General features: G+C 49.0%; 1 protein-coding gene and 2 long non-coding RNA genes across 6 annotated transcripts; 1 reads left to right on the plus strand and 2 right to left on the minus strand.

Annotated features, from left to right (window-relative positions):
- Nucleotides 1-1,363: 1,363 nt before the first annotated feature.
- Nucleotides 1,364-5,169, minus strand: LOC141278237 (uncharacterized). The gene is made up of 3 exons (XR_012330588.1): nucleotides 5,052-5,169; nucleotides 4,139-4,352; nucleotides 1,364-1,472 (listed from the first exon to the last, which is right to left on the minus strand). It is a non-coding gene; the product is annotated as an uncharacterized lncRNA (long non-coding RNA).
- LOC109547184 (uncharacterized) lies at nucleotides 2,013-15,676 on the plus strand. 4 transcript variants are annotated; one of them, XR_012330591.1, is made up of 5 exons: nucleotides 2,013-2,788; nucleotides 7,463-7,544; nucleotides 8,856-8,968; nucleotides 12,001-12,184; nucleotides 13,898-15,676. It is a non-coding gene; the product is annotated as an uncharacterized lncRNA (long non-coding RNA). The 4 variants fall into 4 exon arrangements; XR_012330589.1 differs by lacking the exon at nucleotides 2,013-2,788 and adding an exon at nucleotides 2,832-2,870; XR_012330594.1 differs by lacking the exon at nucleotides 8,856-8,968 and having other exon boundaries at nucleotides 2,016-2,788.
- FMOD (fibromodulin) lies at nucleotides 9,286-19,509 on the minus strand. The gene is made up of 3 exons (XM_004325632.4): nucleotides 19,372-19,509; nucleotides 15,669-16,659; nucleotides 9,286-11,184 (listed from the first exon to the last, which is right to left on the minus strand). The coding sequence occupies exons 2-3, from the start codon at nucleotides 16,648-16,650 to the stop codon at nucleotides 11,033-11,035; spliced, it is 1,134 nt and encodes a 377-aa protein (XP_004325680.1). The 5' UTR covers nucleotides 16,651-16,659; nucleotides 19,372-19,509; the 3' UTR covers nucleotides 9,286-11,032.
- Between the last annotated feature and the right edge of the window lie 1,334 nt (nucleotides 19,510-20,843).

Genomic DNA, 20,843 nt, shown 5'->3' on the forward strand with positions numbered 1-20,843 from the left:
TATGACTGGCAGAAGGATGAAAGGAGGCTTGAAACTGGTGTGGGGCAACTGTTGCCATCTGTCTGGTGGGACGTCACCAGGGATGGTCTCGCCCATTCACTCCTTCACGCACCGCTGGGCTCGGGCCTTTTGTTTGGTTGGCTAGGGGTGGGGTTGCTGTAGTGCAGTGAAGAGAGGCGGCGGGTGAGAGAAGCAGCTTCTTTGTGTCTGGACCAAACTTTCAGTGATTCACTAGGGTGATTTGCATGAGGAAGCTGCCTAAGCCCCCAAACACCCAAGTGATTGACAGCCTCCAGCCCTCTCTCCTGGTCACACCCCTCCCCCTCCCCCTTCGGCCAAACAGCTCCCCAGGGTTAGAGGGAGTGGCCCCAGCTCCTCTGCAGGGATGGGGAGCAGGGAAAGCTGCTCTGTCCCTCTCTGTGCCCCCTCTGTCCCCATCCCTTTCCCAGTTGGAGGTGGGTCTGGTGTCTTCCTCCCTCCCCACCCCCATCAGTCCCTCACAGCGTTTTTCTTTTTGTTTGGTTTCTGCGTACTAGGCTGGCGGGCAGAGGGGCCAAAGCGGGAGGAAAGGCCCATTAACCACCCAGCAGCTGAGCAGGGAAAAAAAGGAGCTGAATTGAGACGTCGGGGTTGGCAGCTCTCCAGCCCAGCTCCTGGTCTTTGAATAACACCCCAGGCCAGGAGCTGGGATCAGTGTGTGGGAGGCTTTGGGGCATTTAATTATTTAAAGGGCTCACTAAAAGGAGCTAAGACCCTGGGGAAGGGGGAGGATAGGCAGATGGTGTGCCCAAGTTGCTGGGAACCTGGGTGCAGAATGGGTGAGGGTGGGGGTGGGGGAGGGAGGGAGGACTGAGCTAGAGGTCAGGGTTCAGGGAGTAAGAGAATGGGGGAGGGGAAGTGAAACAGAGATTGCCCTCTAGACCCAAGCATGCCCTGTGGATAGTCTTTGCCTACACCAGCTGTGAGCAGGCTCTCGGCTTCTCCTTTCTGTACTCCTGCCCACCACTCCCCAACTTTTAAATTCGTATCTGCCCTGAGAGGGAACCATTTTGGAAACACACAACAAAACTGTTAAGTTTAGGGGATTACCCCTTCTCTTCTGGCATTTAGGGATGTTCCAGGTTGGTTCAATGGTGACCTGAACTGGGCAGACGGATAGGAGGATTTTCTCTTCCTCCCTCCCTCACTCCCTCCCTTCCTCTTTCTTTCTTTCTTCTTTCTTTCTTTCTTTCTTTCTTTTTCTTTCTTTCTTTCTTTCCTTTCTTTCTTTCTTTCTTTCTTTCTTTCTTTCTTTCTTTCTTTCTTTCTTTCTTTCTTTCTTTCTTTCTTTCTTTCTTTCTTTCTTTCTTTCTTTCTTTCTTTCTTTCTTTCTTTCCTTCTTTTCTTTCTTTCTACTTGTGGTAAAACTTCTGCAACATAAAATTCACCATTTTATCTAGTTTCATTTTATAAGATGAGACCGTACACTGAGTCTGTGGAAATAATGAGAAAGCAAATAATTGGAGGTCCTGCTCTTGGGGGCACAGGGTGCTTCGAAAGGCAGTCTGTGCCCCCGAGAGCACAGGGGCCTAGGTCCCTAGGTAGAAACATACTAGTCAGATTCAATTTGAATTCAGCTCTGCCATGTACAAGCTCTGCGACCACAGGTAAGTTATTTAATTGTTCAATGCCTCAATTTTCTCATCTTTAAAATGAGGATAAAAAATTGCTCCCACTCAGTATTCTTGAGGGGATTAATATAGGTGAAGCACTTAGAAGAGTGTCTGGCTCTTTGTAAGGACACAATAAATGTTATTAAATATTATTGTCATTACCATTACCAGATCAGGAGGCATTTATATAGGCTACACAATGGAAACTGAGAGAAACAGGGAATTTGGGAATTGGGTACAAGGCCAAAGGGGAATTTGGTAAGGGTGTCGATTTGCCTCCATCCTCTCTCCCATTTGTAATGAGCTACGGTTGGAAATGTGGTCTTTGCTGTTCCAAAAATAGTAGTCCTGTTCGGGTAGCCCCCCTTTCCCACCTGCATCCCTCTTCCACCTTCACCAGGGCGAGCCAACAGCTCCAGGACCTGGGGCTCTGAAACCCTCTGGTCCAGCCCCTTGCTTTGTGGCAGTTTAGGCATTACTGTTAGCCCTGTTTTACTGATGGGATGACCAATTCAAAAGGGTTAAGGGACTTGAGATTTGATTCTTCTGCTTCTTGGGGCTTTCCCTACTCTAGCCCCGCCCAGGCCACAAGGTCATGTGGAATGAACTGGTCACTTGGTCACTGTGGGGCACACAGTGCAATACAGCATCTCAGCCTGTCTTCACTTCTCAGTCTGGCCGGCCTCAAACGTGTGAGGTGGGCTTGTTTTCTGCACCTTCCAGCGAGGCAGTTCTCCCGTCCTCAACACGCCTGGGAGGCAACGGCGACGGCTTTCAGTCGGGGACAGCCGAGGATGATCCCGCGCGGGCCGCCCGCACTCAGACGTGCACCGCAAGGGTGGTGCTACGGAGAGGCTGGGGGCGTGAGGGCAGGCAGGTGTTTGGCTCCCTCCCTCCCGGATGTGGGCAGAGGGAGGAGCCCCAGGCCAATCATCCACGTCCCTCAGTCCCTACGGAGAAGCTGTCTGGGACCTTGAAACGCGACCAAACGCGCTAGCTAGTTCGTTTTCCTAGTTTGGCAACTGGGTAGTGCCGCAGCCTCCGCCCCCTCTGGGAAGCCCCCACCTTGGTAACAAGCTGCTGATTGGCTGGCCGTGGGGCACAGCGGACCAGTCAAAGCTCTCCTTGATGTCGAGGTTTGGCAGAGAGGAGTTAAAAATGGGGGGGGGGGGGGGGAGGCGGGACACTACGCGTTTTCGGAGTGGAGGTGCTACGCGGGTAGGTAGCGGAGAATCGGGCCTTTCACCAGGAAAGGGCAGGCGGGGGAGGGGCCGAGAAGTGGCGGCCTCTGTGACGGGACCCCCTCCCTCCCGCCACCTGCTGCTAGAGCGTCTCGGGTCCCTAAAGCTTAGGTCTTTCCTCCATTTCTCAGGCCTTCCTCACAGCCTGACCGACTGCAGGGCTGGTGCAGCCTTTCTTGAGCAATTTTGGAGGTTCCGGGTTTCTGAAACCTCCTCTGTCCTCTCTCCAAAGTCCCTCTGTATTTGGGCGTTTATTTTCCCAAGTTTGTTACTCGGGCCCTCTTCGTTTTCTTTTTGTACATCTGTGTGTGCTCACGCCCTCCTAGGGCCGTGTTACCAGTCACCCATCCTCTAAAACCAACTTAATCATCCGCTTTATTACACTGTACCTATTGGCACCAACCTCCTAGACTTAGTACAGTATACATTTCTGAGGACATACATTGTAAGCTTTGTAAGAGAAAGCATTTTGAATAACTTTGTTCCCCCACCTCAATGCACACAAACATACACACATACATATTCAAAGAACCTAGCACGGTAGCATCAAGATTAAGACTCTAGAGACCGTGACAGGGTACAATTCCAGCTCTGCCACTGCTACTGGCTGTGTGACCTTGAGCAGATACTTCACCTCTCTGAACCTCAGTTTTTACCAATGAAAAATGCTAATGATAATAGCACCTACCTCCTAGCATTATTATGACAAAATGCCTGACACATAATGCCTAATAAATGATATTATTTTAGATATTAATAAAGAAGGAATGAGTATTACTTCCCCACAGTTAATCTCAGCCCCCCATTCTTGGTTTAGGTGCTAGGGCTAACAACTAGATTCTAGGGACATTTAAAATTACTATCAGTAAAACAATTTAGGACTCAGAATAAAACTTAGCACAGTCTCACAGCTCCCAGCCTTCACATGGGTCCTGTTTTAGCTCAGATTTTACGAAGGGAGAGATGTTGGCAAGATAGGATTCATTTTTCCTCAAGGACTTTTCTTAAGGTTTTTTTTTTTTTCGCCGTATTCAGCATGAGGGATTCCCCAACGAGGAATCAAACCTGTGCCCCTGGCAGTGGAAGCTCAGAGTCAAGGACTTTTCTTCAAATTCCTCCCTCTCAAAAATTTTAGAACAGCAGTGTCTGAGGATTTACAGTAATCCCATTTTTAACAGGATTTAACAGTCTCCTTTTTTTTCACGGACTCATGGAGTGTCTTACCTGACCTCTCCATATACTTACATTAACACCAAGGTGTGATTGTTAAGTTTTTCCCAAAACTCTCCACTGAAGTCCTTTCTTGTTGCTCAGAGACTCATCTTTTCTGCAGTCTCTGCCTCTCCCCCGAATGCTACACACTGGTCCATAGATTTTCTTCAGTGAACACAGAGGCTGGCAGTTCAGTGCTCCCAGACCCCTAGTGGTCATCCTGCCATGTTCTATCACCTGCTGTACCCTGTTGATGTCAGAAGTGGCCTTTGTTGATGTTTTGCATTATTAAGAACAAAAGCAATGATGTGCCTGGGGCACCTCAGTGGTGCCAGATGCCGGGGACAGGGAGGATGCAAGGGGCACCCAGCACTGGGGTGTATTTCAGTGGGAAGCCAGCAGACCTGGGTTTCAGTGTTGAGTATATGCCATTAGGGACAAGTCAATAAAAAGTGTTAGGTCTCAATTACCCTATCTGTAAAGTGGGTGAATCAGACCTGGCTCCTTACTTTATAGATATTTTGGGAAAATAACTGGGGTCATACTGTTGAAAGCACTTCATATTTTTTTGGAAATTAGAAGGGGTGTGTTTGTGTGGGTGTGGGTGTGGGTGTGTGCAACAGGCTATTAAATTCATTTTATGCTACTATTTCCATTTGGCTCCCAGAAATATGATCCAACAGTTGTTATTAAAAACTTATGAACCCAGCTTTGTGCTAACTGTTGTGAGGTATATGGAGGGATCATATGACACGCTCTCTACCTTTAAAGAATTTACAGTCTAACCAGGTTGCTCAACTAACACATGAAATGATGTGTCGTATTGACTGTGGATCCCCCACATATCCTCTTCTGACTTACAAGTAAAGGATGATCTGGTGGTGTGACAATGGAGCCAATAGGTGGACGTGCCTTACTGCAGCTAGCACAGCTGCTTGCCTCTTACCTCTCTCTTTCTATCCTTGGTGGGGTGTGGGGTCTTACAGACCATCCTCACTGCTGCCTTCGCCAATGCTCATGAGTCATGGCCTGGTGCCTTGTGACCTGAGGTTGGGGAGATGCTCACCTTTGATGCTGCCCTTCACTTACTGTTCATGTAGTTACCTGTTGCTGATGCTTTCTCATCTGCACCTGCCCACTGCCACTGCTTACAAACGCCATCACAGCCATTGTAGCTACAGCAGCTCCTTTGGGGTGGGCTTTGGGTGGGACACTGAGGATGCTGTTATTCCCAGCCCCCTGTACCCGGCAAGAGAGACCACCTCCCTACCTCTTCTAATCTCTGTATTTGCTCCCATGGCCAGGTAGACTAGAAAAGATGCAAGTTGCTCACACTTCCCCACAGCACAGAGGGCTGTGTCCCATTTGGGGCTCCCCCCAGCCTTCTTGGTGGAGGGAGCTAGTCTGGGATGGGGTTGAGGACCAGTTCTGCTGCGGCATGCTCAGCAGGCAGATTCCAGCTCCAGGTTCTCTGTGCTGGGCCAGCAGATTTAGCTCCTTTCCTTTTTGGAGACTGTCAACAAAGGCTCAGCATAGCTTCTAAGAAGGAATAGATCAGTGTAATTGCTATCATCTTTGAAAAGAAAAAGATGAGCATGCAAATTAAAATAAATATCAATACCAAGTCTCATCCATCAGACTGTCCAAATTACTAAAGTCTGAAGCAGTATTTGGCGTCATGGGGATGTGGGGAAATGGAGGCCCAGGTACAACTGGTGTGAGTGCACATTCGTACAACCCCTTTGGAGAGCAGTTTGACAGAATCTAGTAGAGGTAAATTGTTCATATTTCACGACTTAGCAGTTCCCTCCTGGGCATAAATACCAGTAGTTTTTAACTGGTGGTGGTTTTGACCCCCCAGGGAACATTTGGCAAATTTGGAGATATTTTTGAGTTGGACTGGGGAGGGGACAGATGCTAATGGCATCTCGTGGATAGAGGTCAGGGATGCTGCTAAACATCCTACAGGCAGTCCACTCTGTCCCCCCTCCCCTTGCCCCACAAAGAATTATCCAGAGCCAAAGGCCAGTAGCGCACTGTTAAGAAATCCTGATGTAAACGCTAGAGAGACTCTCAAATGCAATCTCAAAGAGACAGATAAAAGGATGTTCACTGCATCATTTGTTTCTAACATTACAGTATTGAAAATAATCTAAATGTCCCTCAAAAGGAGAATAGAGAAATAAATTTAGGTGTTTTCAGACAATGGTTAGAATGAATGAACTGGAACCACAAGAATCAATATGGATAAATCTTGAACACACAATGTTCACTGAAAGAAGCAGAGTAATACAGAAAGTGCTACTCTGTAAAGTTTAAAGACACAAACAACTCTCTACTTCCCCTGTGGATGTAATGCAAGTTAGTTATTTTTGTCTCCACCAAATTCCACAGCAAGTACCTGGAGACCTTTACATTCATTCTTTCATACACTAAATGCACCAACTATTGACATTATCTGGCTCAGGATTTTGCGTACAGAAAAAATTTGTTGAATGATTGAGCTGTGCTCATAGAGAGACAAGACCATGATTTGCCTTCTCTTCTTGCCTTTCCTCTATGATCTGCCTTTCTGCCTGTCTTTTCGTGGCTTAATTTAGGGAGGGTCCCAGAACTTGGATGAGAAAACACTGAATCTTCATTTTTCACACTGCTAAGTGAAATTTAGCATTCCCTTCAATTATGAAGGTAACAAGTCGCTGCAATATTAGCAGCCTGAAGCTTTGTCACCAACTGAAATTACAGATATTTTCATATCACATTACAGTTATTGAAAATACATACATTCATGCTCATTAGCACTTCGAAATGACTGTATTTAGACTTGTTGCTGGATCTCATTATTTATGACATTAATAAATATTTATATATATATGATCTAAAATATTTATACATTTTGATAACTGTACTTCATTGGTTTCCTTTGGAATCCAATGGATTTTATTTTATACCTTCAAAAACATTTTGAGAAGAGGTCCATAGGCTTTGGCAGGCTGCCAAAGGGGTCCACAAATGTCAAGACTCCCTGGTTACACCATACCTTCTGTTGCTTTGATTATTGGTTAAGTGTCCATTGGGGCTCGGTACTGATCAGAGCCGAATGGGAGAAAGTGGGCATGGATTGCCACCTTTAAAAGTTTCAGAAAAGGCTCTGATGGTGCGAAGTGAGATCTGCCCGTTAGTTGCTGGAAGACAGAACTGTGAGATTGAGCCGGGGCTTTGGAATGTTGGTAAAGTTTTTTGGTACTTGTGTCTGAAATAAGAGAATAAAGGCAGTAGTTGGTTTTACCCCTGCCTACAGCTCCAGCCTCGTTGCTCCTTGCCACTGTGCCCCCAGCCATTTTTGCTGTCTTTCAGTGTCCAGGAAGCTTCCTCCTGCATTAGGAGGTCTATACATGCTGTTATCTCTGCTGGACTCTCCTCCCATCTCTTCATCTAGGTAAGTACACTCTCCCTCCATATCTGATTATCTGCCCCTGTTCCTCCAGACTAGGTCAGGCTCCTTGATAATCCTCATGTAGACCCATCCTCATCTCCTTCACAGCCCTTTCTCAGTTTGTAACTATGTGGTCCTTGGGGTGACTCTTTAGTTCACTGCTTGTCACTGCACCAGATTATAAATCCCCCAATGGCAAGGAAGGCTTGCCTTTATTGTCTGCAGTATCCCCAGTGCCTGACCAAGGGCTTGTGGTAAATATTTATTGATGAAGAGTGAATTTTAATTGGAAAATTCATAAAGGGACTGTGAATGCTAGCAGAATGGATTTAGGTCCACAAAAAATAAAGTCGGATGGCCTCCCCCCCCTTGTGAGACCCCATCTACCACCAAGCATCCCCCACACTCCTAGCAGTTCTGCATACACCAGTAACACAGAGATCTTCAGGCTAGCACAGTAGAAACAGTATAGCAAAACTGGCAGGCTGGGGAGAGAGATGGCCTGGGGTCAGATCCTGGCCTCGATGCTTTCTTCCTGGGTGACCTCAGCCTCTTTGTGCCTCAGTCTCTCCATCTATATAAAATAGTGAAAATAATAGTACCAATGGCATAGAATGTTTAGGAATGCTAATGAAGCCATATAAATAAAACACCTAACACATAAGTACTGATCAAACGGTAGCTTAAAGGAAAAGAGACAACTTTTATCCATCAGAGCCTGATGGATAATCCACCCCTGCTACCCCCTTGAGAAGCACTGGATTTAGAAACAGAATTTCACAGAATATATTAGTGAATATCTTCAGTAAATAATATATTCAGCTCAGTAAATATCAGTTGTGGTTATTTCTCTATTAGAAAATAGTGAATTGTCCTAAAAGCACAAGCCTAGCTCTTAAAGGCTTTCAAGAAACGTGCATTGAGGGCTTCCCTGGTGGCGCAGTGATTGAGAGTCTGCCTGCTAATGCAGGGGACACGGGTTCGAGCCCTGGTCTGGGAAGATCCCAGATGCCGTGGAGCAACTGGGCCCGTGAGCCACAAATACGGAGCCTGTGCGTCTGGAGCCTGTGCTGCGCAACAAGAGAGGCTGTGATAGTGAGAGGCCCGCGCACTGCGATGAAGAGTGGCCCCCACTTGCCACAACTAGAGAAAGCCCTCGCACAGAAACGAAGACCCAACACAGCAAAAATTAATTAATTAATTAATTAACTCCTACCCCCAACATCTTCTTTAAAAAAAGAAAAAAGAAATGTGCATTGAGAAGTTGAATGAAAGAGCAGATGGGCTACTTGAATGCTTATTTTCCTCTTCCAGGCCCAACTTGGCTTTGCAGTACTTGACTGCCCTCAGTTCTACATAGTTGCCACTAGAGGGCAGGCGCGGTTAAGACAACAATACTCTGGACCCACCAGCGCCATAATTACTGGGTAAACAAGGGAGGATGGTTGAAGGAGAAAAATGATAGAATGATTGAAAAAAATAATTTTTTTCTTTATCTCTTGGGGACCAAATGGAAGGAAATATGGAGCTAGTGAGATTGAAGTTAGACTTAAAGAAGAACTTCCAGAGCACAGAGTTTGCTAACTAGAGATTTTATACAGGTGACTTTTTAAAAACCTCTTAGCTATATCTACCCAAGCAGAATAGATGAGAAAGTGGGCTCCTCCAGTCTGAGGCTTATGTGACCCCCCCCCTCTTAAAGTAACCCTTCTGTGTCTGCCTTAATTGACTCCATTCTTGCAGATGCAATTGTAAAATAACTTTATTGGTTGGGTTAGCCACCACTCATGCTTTTCCTGTGATAAGGATCCTTTATAGAGGCATGATGGTGTTCACATGCAGATACTTTCTGAAGAGCCCTGGGGCAAGGGGCAGCCTTGCCCCTCACCTCAGAGCTCCTTTGTTGAAATGAGCTGGTTTGGCTTTTGTGGATTTCAAGGTCTGGAGCCAAGAAGCAGTCCAAGTATCCCCCCCTTCCCTTTTCAGGAAAACGGCTTCAAAGCATACACTGTATCAGGGACACAGTGGCATCTGGGCAAGGAGCAGATTAGGGCTAGCTGTCCTCAAGCAGTCCCTGGCCATGGCTGCCTGGATGGCTCCATCCCAATGGTACCCCAAAGAGCAGGAGGGTTAGGTCCCCAGACAACACTCCTTTCAGAAATGGGAAGAACTAATTGCTCTCCACCCAAGCTATAAAGCAACAGCCATCTTCAGTAATGAGAGTGTAGCTCAGAGATGTGAAAGCAGAGGGTTTTGTGCTCAGTACAGGCAAGATTTGGCTGCCGGGCCTGGGCTTCACTGACCCAATGAGCGTCTCCAGCCAGAGCTGGTACTATTAACTGTGGCCTTAGGAGAAAACAATTAATACCACAGCCTCCTCCTTTGGCAAATCCTGGGCTGGTTGGAGTCTGTCTCTCCCATCAGGATATAGACCTTTCTGCTTGCATAAGAGGAGAGGACAAATTACCTCTCTCATGCTTTGAGAACCGCATGGACTCTGCCTTTGAAGATAAAGACCCAAGTAGGGAGCTGCTGGGAATGCAGAGAGTGCTGGCTAAGCATGAAACTACTGCAGCTGCTTCCTCAATTCAGCCAATTCGAGGTGTGTTTGCCTCCATTATGGATGCTGACGATAAGCAGAATCTGGCCTTTCCTCTTTTTTTTTTTTTTTCAGTCAAGCCCAAACTAGTCTCCAGCTGAGTCCATGGCCTTTCCTCTTCTGAAGTCTGATCCACCTTCAAAGAATTGCTTAGCTGTTAAAATCTAGCCCTATACATTTAGCTAAGCCTGAGGTTGCTTTTCTCCTCCCACATCAAGCCAAGAACATGGTCATCATACTGGTGACCTCTGGTGTAGAGGTGACTCTTGGTGTCCTTCCAACCTCAGATGCGAGTGTGAGTTCTCTGCACAGGCACTGGGCAGATGAGCACATGCCTTGGCGTCTCCTGCCTCTGCCCAAGGCAGAGAAGACGTGTCTGTGGGGCCATGTTGAGTGGATGAGGTGGACTTAAGAGGAGGCAGTTGGCCAAAGAGGTATATACTGAGAAGCAGCGAGTGGGAGCCCAGAGTAACTGCACACCTAGCCCAGCACATGGCAGAGCTGTCAAGCGCTGCTCACAGACAGAATCAGTGATGGTTTCAAAAGTAAGGTTATGTACTATTGCTCAAGCAAATTTTAGGGTTCACGGCACCAGATCGTTGTGAAGAACGGGTAATGAGATTTCTGGGGTTGGGACTTCAGGGACAGAAGTCCCTGAAGAAGTCTGCCACCACTTCTGTCCTGGAAAGGAGAGTTTCATGTCCCTCAGAAGAAGGCTGCCTGTCCCCTGATTCCACCTGAACTTGCCTACAGGGTAGAAAACTGTAGAGGGAGCCCATGGACTTCTGTCACATGGTCTGTCCCAGACCTTACAGCAAAAGCCAAACCAAACCATCAAGCCAAATGCAGAGGGGCACGGGGGCTCTGGCCCCGCGCCCAGTGCGTGGGCCACTCAGATCTCGATGAGGCTGGCGACGCGCAGGCAGAGGGGTGCGTCGGGCGGCATGGCGCTGCGCTTGATCTCGTTCCCGTCCAGGCGCAGCACCTGCAGCTTGGAGAAATTCATGACGTCCACCACGGTGCAGAAGCTGCTGATGGAGAACTCTGTGGGAACAAGAGGGGTGGGGGTGGGTCGGAGAAGCCCAGATCAGGGACCTGGGTCCGCAGTGAGGCCAGACCTCCTCTGTGAAGCTTCTAATGTGAGAGGTGGAACTCGGCTGGGTGGGGCAGGCACTTTCCAGGATCGGAGTCATACTTGCACCAATTAGTGGGCAGAACCAGAGACAGAGTGGGGTCTCTGCCTGCATAGCTCCACCTCATACTCATCCCTCTCTGTAGACCCTGGAATGTCCTTCCAGCCAGGCCTTGATCTTTTTCCATCTTTAGGCAGCAGGTGGCAGCAGAAGGCAGTCAAAGACGAACCCTAGCAGCTTTGATTGCTTTTGGAGAGGAGGGTGTTTCCGAATTGCTTTAAGAAGGAAGACTGGGGAAATGCAGGGACTTAAATCTGGACTATTTCCTAACACTTTGCAGATAGAGCAAGTGGCAGAAAATTAAAGAGAGAAAATCTAGACTGAGAGACAAGTGTCTCTGAGTGCAGAGCTTTGAGGGCGTTGTCCGTGTACATTCTGAGTAAGGCCAAAGGAGTGAGCAAGGCCCTGAGGTCTAAGGAGATGGAAACTGATAGATAAACAGGGCTGCTATGGAGCTCAAAAGTCCAATAAATAACTCTCTTGCATCCCACATTTAATATGATACGGTTTACCCTCCTTTTTTGTAATCTCAAAAGAAGTACCCTTTTTTGAAGATTTTCCCTCCAAACCATGCAGTCCTAATTGATACAGTAGTTCTGTTTGATTTAAATACAAATCCTTCTGCTACCATTCACCTTGTTCTCCCTCTGGTTGTCCTCTTGGACAGATCAGCCACCTCTGTCTCTAGCCTGCTGCGTCAGGAACTTGAAGGATAAAAACCAAGAACTCAGCTAAAACTCCAGCAAGGACAGCCAGAGTCACCACTGAGAAGCTGCTGAAGCCCCTAGAGGCTGCCTTCAACACGATGTGTGAGAGCATCAGGAAGGTGGCTCATGTCAAAGGGGCTTTGGGTGAGGTTACCTGTCGGGTCTCCGTAGGCTGTAACACTTAGGCAGACCCAGAGCTGGGCTTGCTTTTGCCTCAACCAGAGGCATTCCTCTGCTTGCCACAGTGGTCAGGAGCTGTGTGTCAGCCTGGAGCAGGGCAGGAGGAATGGGAGGAAGGCTTTCCTAACTCTCTTCCTAGAGGTGACCTTCGAGGGCATTGTGGATGGAGAGATTATGGGTATGAACGTGAAGGTTGCAAGGAAGACAGTATGGAGAGCTTAGATAGATGAAGAAATTGTTTTTTAAATTAGCGCTAGCAATTCTTTTCAGTCTCTGTCAAGACTGACAGAGAGGAGATGGGCTGAGGCTGCAGCCAGTTAACTTGTACTGCGAATGTAAGATAGAAAACCCAGCCCCAAAGAATAATGAGAACAGGAAATACCCTTCTTTGGAGAGCACTTGGTGCGGGGTGGGGGTGGAGACCTGGAATGCTTTTGGATGTTTCCTTTCTGGTCCCAGGGAATAGATCAAGTGGCCTCCAGGTGGACAGGTTGGGGGCAGAGCCAAGGCCAGGGGCCAGGTCTATGGTGTCTGTGTGGAACAGGTGGAGTGAGTTGGGCTGGGGAGAAGTAAAGTGGCCCAGCTTAAATATCACCTCCAACCCTGTCGGCAGACTGCACTTAGAGGTTCCACCATAGATTCTCTACACCATCCTGGGGCCTTCAGACTGCCTGCTAAAGTCCTGGATCCCAACTGTTGAGCACTGAGGGGCTGCTCAGCACACAGCATGTGTAGATTCTATCCACAGGTTGAGCACCGTGAGCCCCCTGTTTATCTTCCCTAAGCTCATGAATAGGACGGGGCTTCTGCTTGGAGACTCCGGAGGACACTTTCCATCCCGGATTAAATTCTGACAAAAGTCTTTCCAAATTCCTCCTGGTACACCTGCCCTGCCCCCTGGATCTCAGAGCTGCTGGATAACATTCTGAGCTGTGTTTCCTGCTCTTGCCAGGCTGGAAAAACTGAGGGAGATGCTAATGGAAGAAGGAAGGGGGAGGGAGAGGGCCGGGCCTAATTCCACTGCACACCCTTCAGCTCCTGTCCTTTTAGCTCCCCTCTCAGAGGGTTGCTTCAATATCCCACCTTCACCACCCACCCCTGCTCTGGGTCCCTGACCAGCTGTGCAGGGAGACCTCCTTCACATTGGCCCAGGCGAGGGCCTGAGCCTGGAGAACTGTCTTTCCTGCTGTTGGTCTGAATCAGAGAGATACTCCTTCCATTCTCAGCTAGAGAAGCCTGGCTTTCAGTCCTTTGCTGTTGATGGTAGAGGCTATGCTACAAGATCTGGGTGACCTAAAGAGATTGCCTTTCCTTCTCAGTGTCTCAGTTTCCCCAACTTTGCGATGAAAAAAATAAAACAGAACAAAACTGTACCTGGCAATTTCAAAGTGGCAATAGAAGAAAAGCTTATAATATAGTTACTGTGTATTGCTTTTTCAATAATGTGCCAGGCGAACCAAGCACTTTACATGTATTCATCCACTAATTAAGAAAAATAAGGAGTTGGTGTTATTTTGCCAAAAGAAGACTAAAAGGGAGATATCCAGACAAAGGGGCTTTGGCTTAAATTGCACAAGAAGGGATTTGGGGTAGGCACTGGACATTTTTAGGTTTGACTTAAGGGAGAAATTTCTTGCAAGACCTTGAGACACTCGACTAAAGTGATTTTATCTTTAGCAGAGCTTTTGGAAGGGGTGAACCACCTTGTATTTGAGCGGCAGATGTGGTTCTGCAAGAAGACAGGGTGACAAGATGCTGCAATGGAGACTTCCTCACCCCAAGTTTTCTGATTGTACAGTCAGGCAATAACTAACGGCTTCTCTCCCGTGACAGCTGCTCTTTGCTGTCACATTTTCAGGGTCAAACTCTGATAAAGCACTGTATACAATATGACGTTTCTGTTGTGACGATCCTTCTGTATTTAGAATGGGTGGCAGATAAGTAGTGGTGACTTCTGGGTGGGATGATGAACAGCTACAAGCAAATGTCAAACCCTTTGCAGCATGCAACATCTTGGAGACCAGAGAACCCTGCCTTGGGAATAGGAAGACCCGCACCCCCACACCCCCACCCCCCAAAGAAAGAGAGACTTTAAATACAAAACAGTTTGCCCTATACATGATGGTGTCTTGCACTTCCAACTAGAGAACCAGGGACCTCTTCACCTTGCCCACCTCACAGTCAACCTCTGGGACTGGTGCCTCTCTCACTCAGAGGGCTGTCTAGCTCGTTAACATCTTGCCAAACGACTGATCTGTTCCCTGAGCACAGGGAGAGAAAGTATTGATGGGAGAGGTTGTAGACTCAGTCCCTATCCATGCTTTGATGGTGCTGTTTGCTCTCAGCAGGCTCTACTTCAGAGCCCTTTGCCAATGGTCATTAATGAGTCCTTCATTCCCCAGGGAGAGGGGTACTTTGCTGCAGAGGAAGAGAGGTTAAAATCTGGCTCTGTACCTTCCAGCTGGATTAAGATATCAGAGGCCCTGGGGTAATGTAAGCACATTGTGAACACAAGATCCTGAGAGGGAGCTGAAAATCAACTAGATAATCCAATCTGAAATGAAGATTTTAGTTCTTGGACACAGAGAGGCAGCACTTTAGGCCTTTTCTGGGAAGAGCTTGGAAAACAAGAAGCCCTTGTCCTTGTCCACCACCCCAGGGTTTGGCGGTGGTCAGGCTCATGTTACCCTAGGGGGCCTCTGCCCTGCCACCAGGGGCTCCTTGTACTCCAGGGAGAACCAGCCAGAGCAAGTGCCGCATTCAGCTCTGAGAGGCTACAAATTCTTGTCCACCAGTTGTTATGTTTAAAAAGCAAATAAACATCCAGACACAAGACCAGGCTGTCGAGGCATGAGTAGATCAGGTGGAAACAGAGAGCTCATCCTCTTCCGGGTCAGTGAGAAAGTGCAGATACCACGGTTTCTTAACAGCACACTTTCCTCCTGAGACGGACCGTAGAAGTTCAACTTAAACCCCCCTGTCTATGAACTGCCACCTCCCCAACCTCTCCCAACTCCTCTCTCACTGCTTAACACATGACCCCTACCTCTTAGACACAGGAATTTCCTGGCTGCCCCCTCCAGGTGGCCTGTTAAATGACTGGTCCCTTTGTTTGTGGCAATTGCATTTCTCAGAAGGGCCCAGTCCTGTGTTCCTCCAGCCCATGCCCACTTATCTCTCAAGACCTAGATTGAGACTTACCTCTTCTGGGAAGTCTTCTTCCGTACCAACCCACTCTCCCACTGACTTTTCCTAGCACTGCTGTGTAGTATAAGAGTATGCCACTATATACCATTTTGTACAGGGATATGGCAGGGTTTTCAGCTTACTTCATTGGTACTCTTTGGTTCCCCTACTTCTATTTCTTCTGTATTGCCCCCAGCACTCAGAATTGGGTCTTTCCAATGCAGCAGACAGCCCTCCCCACTCCCCTTTGCGAAAGTCTCACCATTGATCCTATTGCCTTGGAGGTAAAGGTTCTCCAGGTTGGTGTTCACTGGGGGGATCTTCTGCAGCTGGTTGTAGGAGAGATCGAGCTCAAGGAGGCTGCTGGAATTGAAGGTGTTAGAGGCCAGGCCACTGTTGGTGAGACTGTTGTGGGACAGCCGCACATACAGCAGCTTGGGCGACCCCCGGAAGTAGCTGTCGGGGACTGAGTAGACATTGTTGTGCTCTAGGTACAGCTGCTCAAGGGCTGAGGGCAGTCCATCAGGCACCTTCCGAAGGTGGTTGTAACTCAGGTCCAGCAAGATCAGTGACCGGAGGCCTTTCACCGAACTGCCCACTTCCTGGATCTCGTTGTGTTGGAGGTACAAGGCCGTGAGGTTCTCCAGCCCCTCCAGCGCGTTGTTGGGGACCCTCGAGATCTGGTTGTGCTCGAGATGGAGCTCCCTCAGGGATCGAGGCAGTGGGCCAGGCATCCGGGTCAGGTTGTTGTGGTCCATGTACAGCCTCTCCAGGTGCCTCAGCTTGGAGAAGACCTTCTTGCCCACCTTATCACTGGTGATCTGGTTGCCATGGAGAGCAATCCAGAGCAGCCCAGTGGCATTGTCGAAAACGCCCTCCTGGATGGAAGAGATCTGATTGTTCTGGAAGTAGACGTATTTCATGCGGGAGGGGACGAAGGGTAGGTACTTGAGGTTGCGGTTGTCACAGTACATGGCTGTGGGGAAGTTGGGGGGGCAGTCGCACTCCTGGGGGCAGTCGCGGGGCTCTGGTGGGGGTGGAGAGCCGTAGGCATAGGCTGGACCTTCCTCTCCCCCATAGGGGTAAGGGTCATAGGGCTCATAAGGGTAAGGGTCATAGGGGTCGTAGTAGGTGGACTGCTGGTTGCTGCGGAGGTAGTGGAACCACCAGTGGGAGTCTTCCTCATATTGGGCCCGGGAAAGGGAGCAGAGCCCTGCCAGCAGCAGGAGGGAAGCCCACTGCATGTTGTCTCTCTGCAAGAAGGGAGAGAGAACAGAGTAAGCAGGCGTGAGTGAGACTCTAGGGAGGCAGGGAGGCAGAGCAGGTGAGCCTTAGTCTTTGAGCTATGCAGACCTGACTTCAGCAGCAAACAGCTGTGAGCAGTAGCCTTGCTCTCACTTCCTCTGGGCCTCCTCCCAGTGCCGCCCCTGCACACTTGGTCCAGCAGAAACGTGGCTGTCTGCGGGGAGCTAGGTGCATTTTCCTCTGGTCATAGAGTCGCAGAAACATAGCCTTTGAGATTAAAAGGAGCTTGAATGGAGGTGCTGCATTTGTTTTGGAGGGCAGGCCCATAGGAACCTCTAGCAACCTGAAGGTACTGTTGGGGGAGCTAGAAAGGCCACAGCAATTCCCATGGGAGTGGTAGTGGTGGTGGGTGCTCTTTAGGCCTGAATTCACATCCAGTTTGGACTCCCCAGGACATAATGTTTCCCAAGAGTCCAAGGAAAAAGCCCTCTGGCTCTTTCCATATCTCTGGGAAACAGCCAGAAGTGGCTTGAGATCTCAAAGGGGAAGATCTGAACTACTTGGGAAGGCAGAGGGTTTCTGTTTTGAGTCTGTGGGGAGTGCTGTGGTCCCCCTGCAGCCACCACAAGGCCTGGGCTCGTGGTACCAGCACCTGTAACAGTCTGCTGGGGAGGAAACTCTCTGGTTGGCAGTCTGTGGCTACACATGCAACTTGGCCGGCACAGGGTCTTCATGTAACAGTTACAGATTCCCTCCAGACTGGGCCCACTGCCACCCAGGTGTGGCACTTGTCTTCTAGAGTGGGTACTGAGTGCATGCAAGTCTTCCTGCACTTGTCCAGTAAAGTGTTACTACTTCTCCCGCTCCACCATGGACATTATGCAAGAGCCAAATGGGACCAAGAGAATGAATGAGGAACATCAAACAATGGAACAGGAATGGAAGCCTCTTGAGTATGCCCAAGGGAACATGCCTTTAGAATGGGATTCTGGCATCCTTCTCTCCCATCCCAAGCCACCTCTGGATTACCAGTCTCCATATCTAGGCCCCCACATTTCCTGGCAGCCCATTGCCTTCGAGCTTGTTATGCTAGCGAGATGAGAGCAGGGTAGGTTTAGAGAGAAGTGTGGGTTTGGTGTCACCTGAGAGGGAAGCTGAAGGAGTGGAAGATGAGGGGTCATGGGGTGGCATATCAGTCTGGATGTCTTACTCTGAATACCTATAGCCAAAGCACTGCATAACCCCTGTGAGCAATGGGTCCCTTCCAGAGGGGTGATTGTCACCCTTGGACAGAAGACCTTAGAACCTTTCTTGGTCTGGGAATAGGCACATATACCATTCACATTGCTATTGGCCCTTGGCTGGGGTTGGCACCCGTGGACAGGAGAAAGAAAGGAGTCTAAAAGCCAACATCAAATCCAATGAACCGATGAGAAGGACCCTAATAGTGACAATCTAGTCACCTTCTGGCCACCGTCTCTGTCAGACCTCTCTGTCCCCTGAAAGCAATTCCCTTAGGCCCACTTTATTCCATTAGCCTCTGGGTTGCAGAGGCGAGGCCCCTGGGTCGCAGAGGCGAGGCCCCGGGCTCATCCTCAGGCAGCCTCAGACAAAGAGCCCACAGTGTTTCTGAGGGGCCAACCCAGCCACCCACTGCCTGGGCATGCTGGCTGGGCCTTGGCACTGGCCAGGGGAGGACGGACGGAATGGCCCATTACCAGTAGCACATTTTTCCATGCTCAGCTCTGGGCTGCTGCAGGATCACAGTGGCTGTCTGGAGGCTGGCACAGTGAGCCTCTGTCTCCATTTCTCCTTCCAGACTAGGCACCGTGGCAGACAAGAGCCATCTTCCTCTTCGAGACCCAGCCTTCCAGGGCTGTGCATCCTGCCCACTTGAGTCTCCTTTGGAGTCATGACGGCTAAAAGGGTTTGGTGGTACCTTATTCCTCTCTTTACCCTACCCCCATCTCTTAGCAATGTTGCTCCAGGGTTTATACTCTTAAATCCTCACCCACCCAACCCCAATGATAGAGACCCTCCTGTGCTCAGAGCTTTGTAAGGTGGAGAGTTTCTAGGACTGGCACTCTCTGAGTTGGGGGGAGCTTACTCAGGAGTTACTGCCGTTCTTTCATTTCTCCATTCTAGAGAACCATTTCTCCCTTCTGTCAGAGTCCAGGAGGTCAAGCCAGAGCTATTCCCTAACCTGAATTGGATCCCCATTTCACAGCTCCTTGGACCTGGTCAAGTCTCAATATTTCTGTGTATTCTTTCCCTTTCACCCCAGCAACACACAAGCACGCGTGTGCATGCACACGTACGCACACACACACTACACAAAACTCCCTCTCCGCTCTCATAACAGAATTTAGTTACCACAACCCTTCTGAAGAGAGACTGCAGGGACACAGGGCTAGGATGGTGGGCTTTCTGAGCAGTAGTGGGGCAGAGCTGGCTATGCTAGATACCTGGCCCTTCACTTTTTCATGCCTGAGAATTGGATGTCCCCCAACAACAGAAAGAAACTGTAGGACAAAGGTAGCATGTTGGAAACCCTTCCTTCTACTCCCCTTTCCCGGCTCCAGCATCCTGGGACACAGCCCAGATGGGAGAAGGACGAATGACTCCTTCCGCCCGGCCCTTGCCCTGCTCCCCAGCCTCTTTGCTGTTGTCCCTTTGTGGAACTACCAGGGACAAAACCTGAAGTAAAATGACTGACTTACCTCGAGTTGAACCTTTCAGAGAATGACCACGTCTCTCTGTCTGGCCTCCTTGGTTGGAGAGCGTGTGAGAGGGAGAGGAGTGAGGGTGTCTACTGAGAGTGTGTGTGTCTGTGCCAGGCCAGGGCCCGCCCCCACATTCCTAATCAAATGTTGTGAAGAGAGGGGTTGAGGAGCCCGGATCCTGGCTTTTTCGGCTCTGCTGCAGGGGCGGAGCTCACACTCAACCGCGCAAAATCCTGCTGTCCGCCTGACTCTATAAAAACCACCTTCTTTCCACTCATCTGCCCTAAAGCATTGGCAGCTCAGGGTCTCTTTCTGCTGAATGAGTTAGTGGCGCCCTCGAAGTTATTTGTACAGTCTCTTACGAAGCGCCTGGATTTCTCATTAAACCCACAAGGGCAGATGCAGGGATGGGGAGGGCCAGGATTTGGGAAGAGGCATCTTAACTCTTTCAGCAACCCACGGGTCCCACGGGAGAGCGAGGGCTCACCCTTCTGGGCTCCGGCGCCCTCTACGGGCAAGTGGTTAGGCTAATGGACTAAGGGAGAGGACACAGGACAGCTGGCTCTGGCTCCAGTTCCATCCCTGACCAGTGTAGACCTGTCTGGGCTGTAGGGTTTCTCTCTCGCCACTGTGATAAAAGGGAAGAAAGGGACTCACATTTGTTGATCACTTACTGTTCACTAGCCTCATGCACTTTCGCTTGTCTCATGATGATCTTAGGGTTAGCAACAAGTACCTTGTTGAGTTGTAGCAAGGACTCTGTGAGGTAATTTGTGTGAGGCCCCCGGACCAGAGATGATTGCTGTTGTGGCCATTTTACAGATGTAGAGACCCTGAGCAAGGGGAAGATGAGGTCGGAGAAGTAGGCAGGAGCTAGACCATGAAGGGACTTTTAGGCCATGGCATGGATTTAACTTTTATTCTGAATGTTTAAGCAGAGGAAGTGAAAAGATCTGACCTACATTTTTAAAAGCACATGGGAGAGACTGCTGTGTGGCAAAAAGCAGGAAAGTGTGGAAGCAGGAGCTCTAGCCCGCCTTTGTTGAGAGATAATGGCAGATTGGGCTAGTGCAATGGAAGAGGGAACAATGTATCTTTAGACAAGGAATCTTGAAAATGGACCAGATAGGGAGTTAGAGGAAGTCAAGGACGAGTCCTTGATTTTGAGTTTGAGCAACTGGTTGGGTGGTAGCACCATTTCCTGACATTAGAAAGATGGGGAGGGACAGAGTCTAAGTTAGAGATGCCTGTTAGGCATTCCAGTGGAGATGCATGCAGGCAGTTAGATAGATGAGTCTGAACTGGAAGTTCAGGGGCTAGAAGAATTTGGATTACTTAGAGTCTCAGTAGCTTAGATGAACCCTTGCATCCTGAATGCTCTTTCCTCAACTAACTGCCTCATGCTAACATCCAAGAAACACCCTTCAAATTGTTTTAAATTGTGGTAACTGACTCATAACTTAAACTTT

This window comes from Tursiops truncatus, chromosome 1 (assembly GCF_011762595.2).
Source record: "Tursiops truncatus isolate mTurTru1 chromosome 1, mTurTru1.mat.Y, whole genome shotgun sequence".
NCBI lineage: Eukaryota > Metazoa > Chordata > Mammalia > Artiodactyla > Delphinidae > Tursiops > Tursiops truncatus.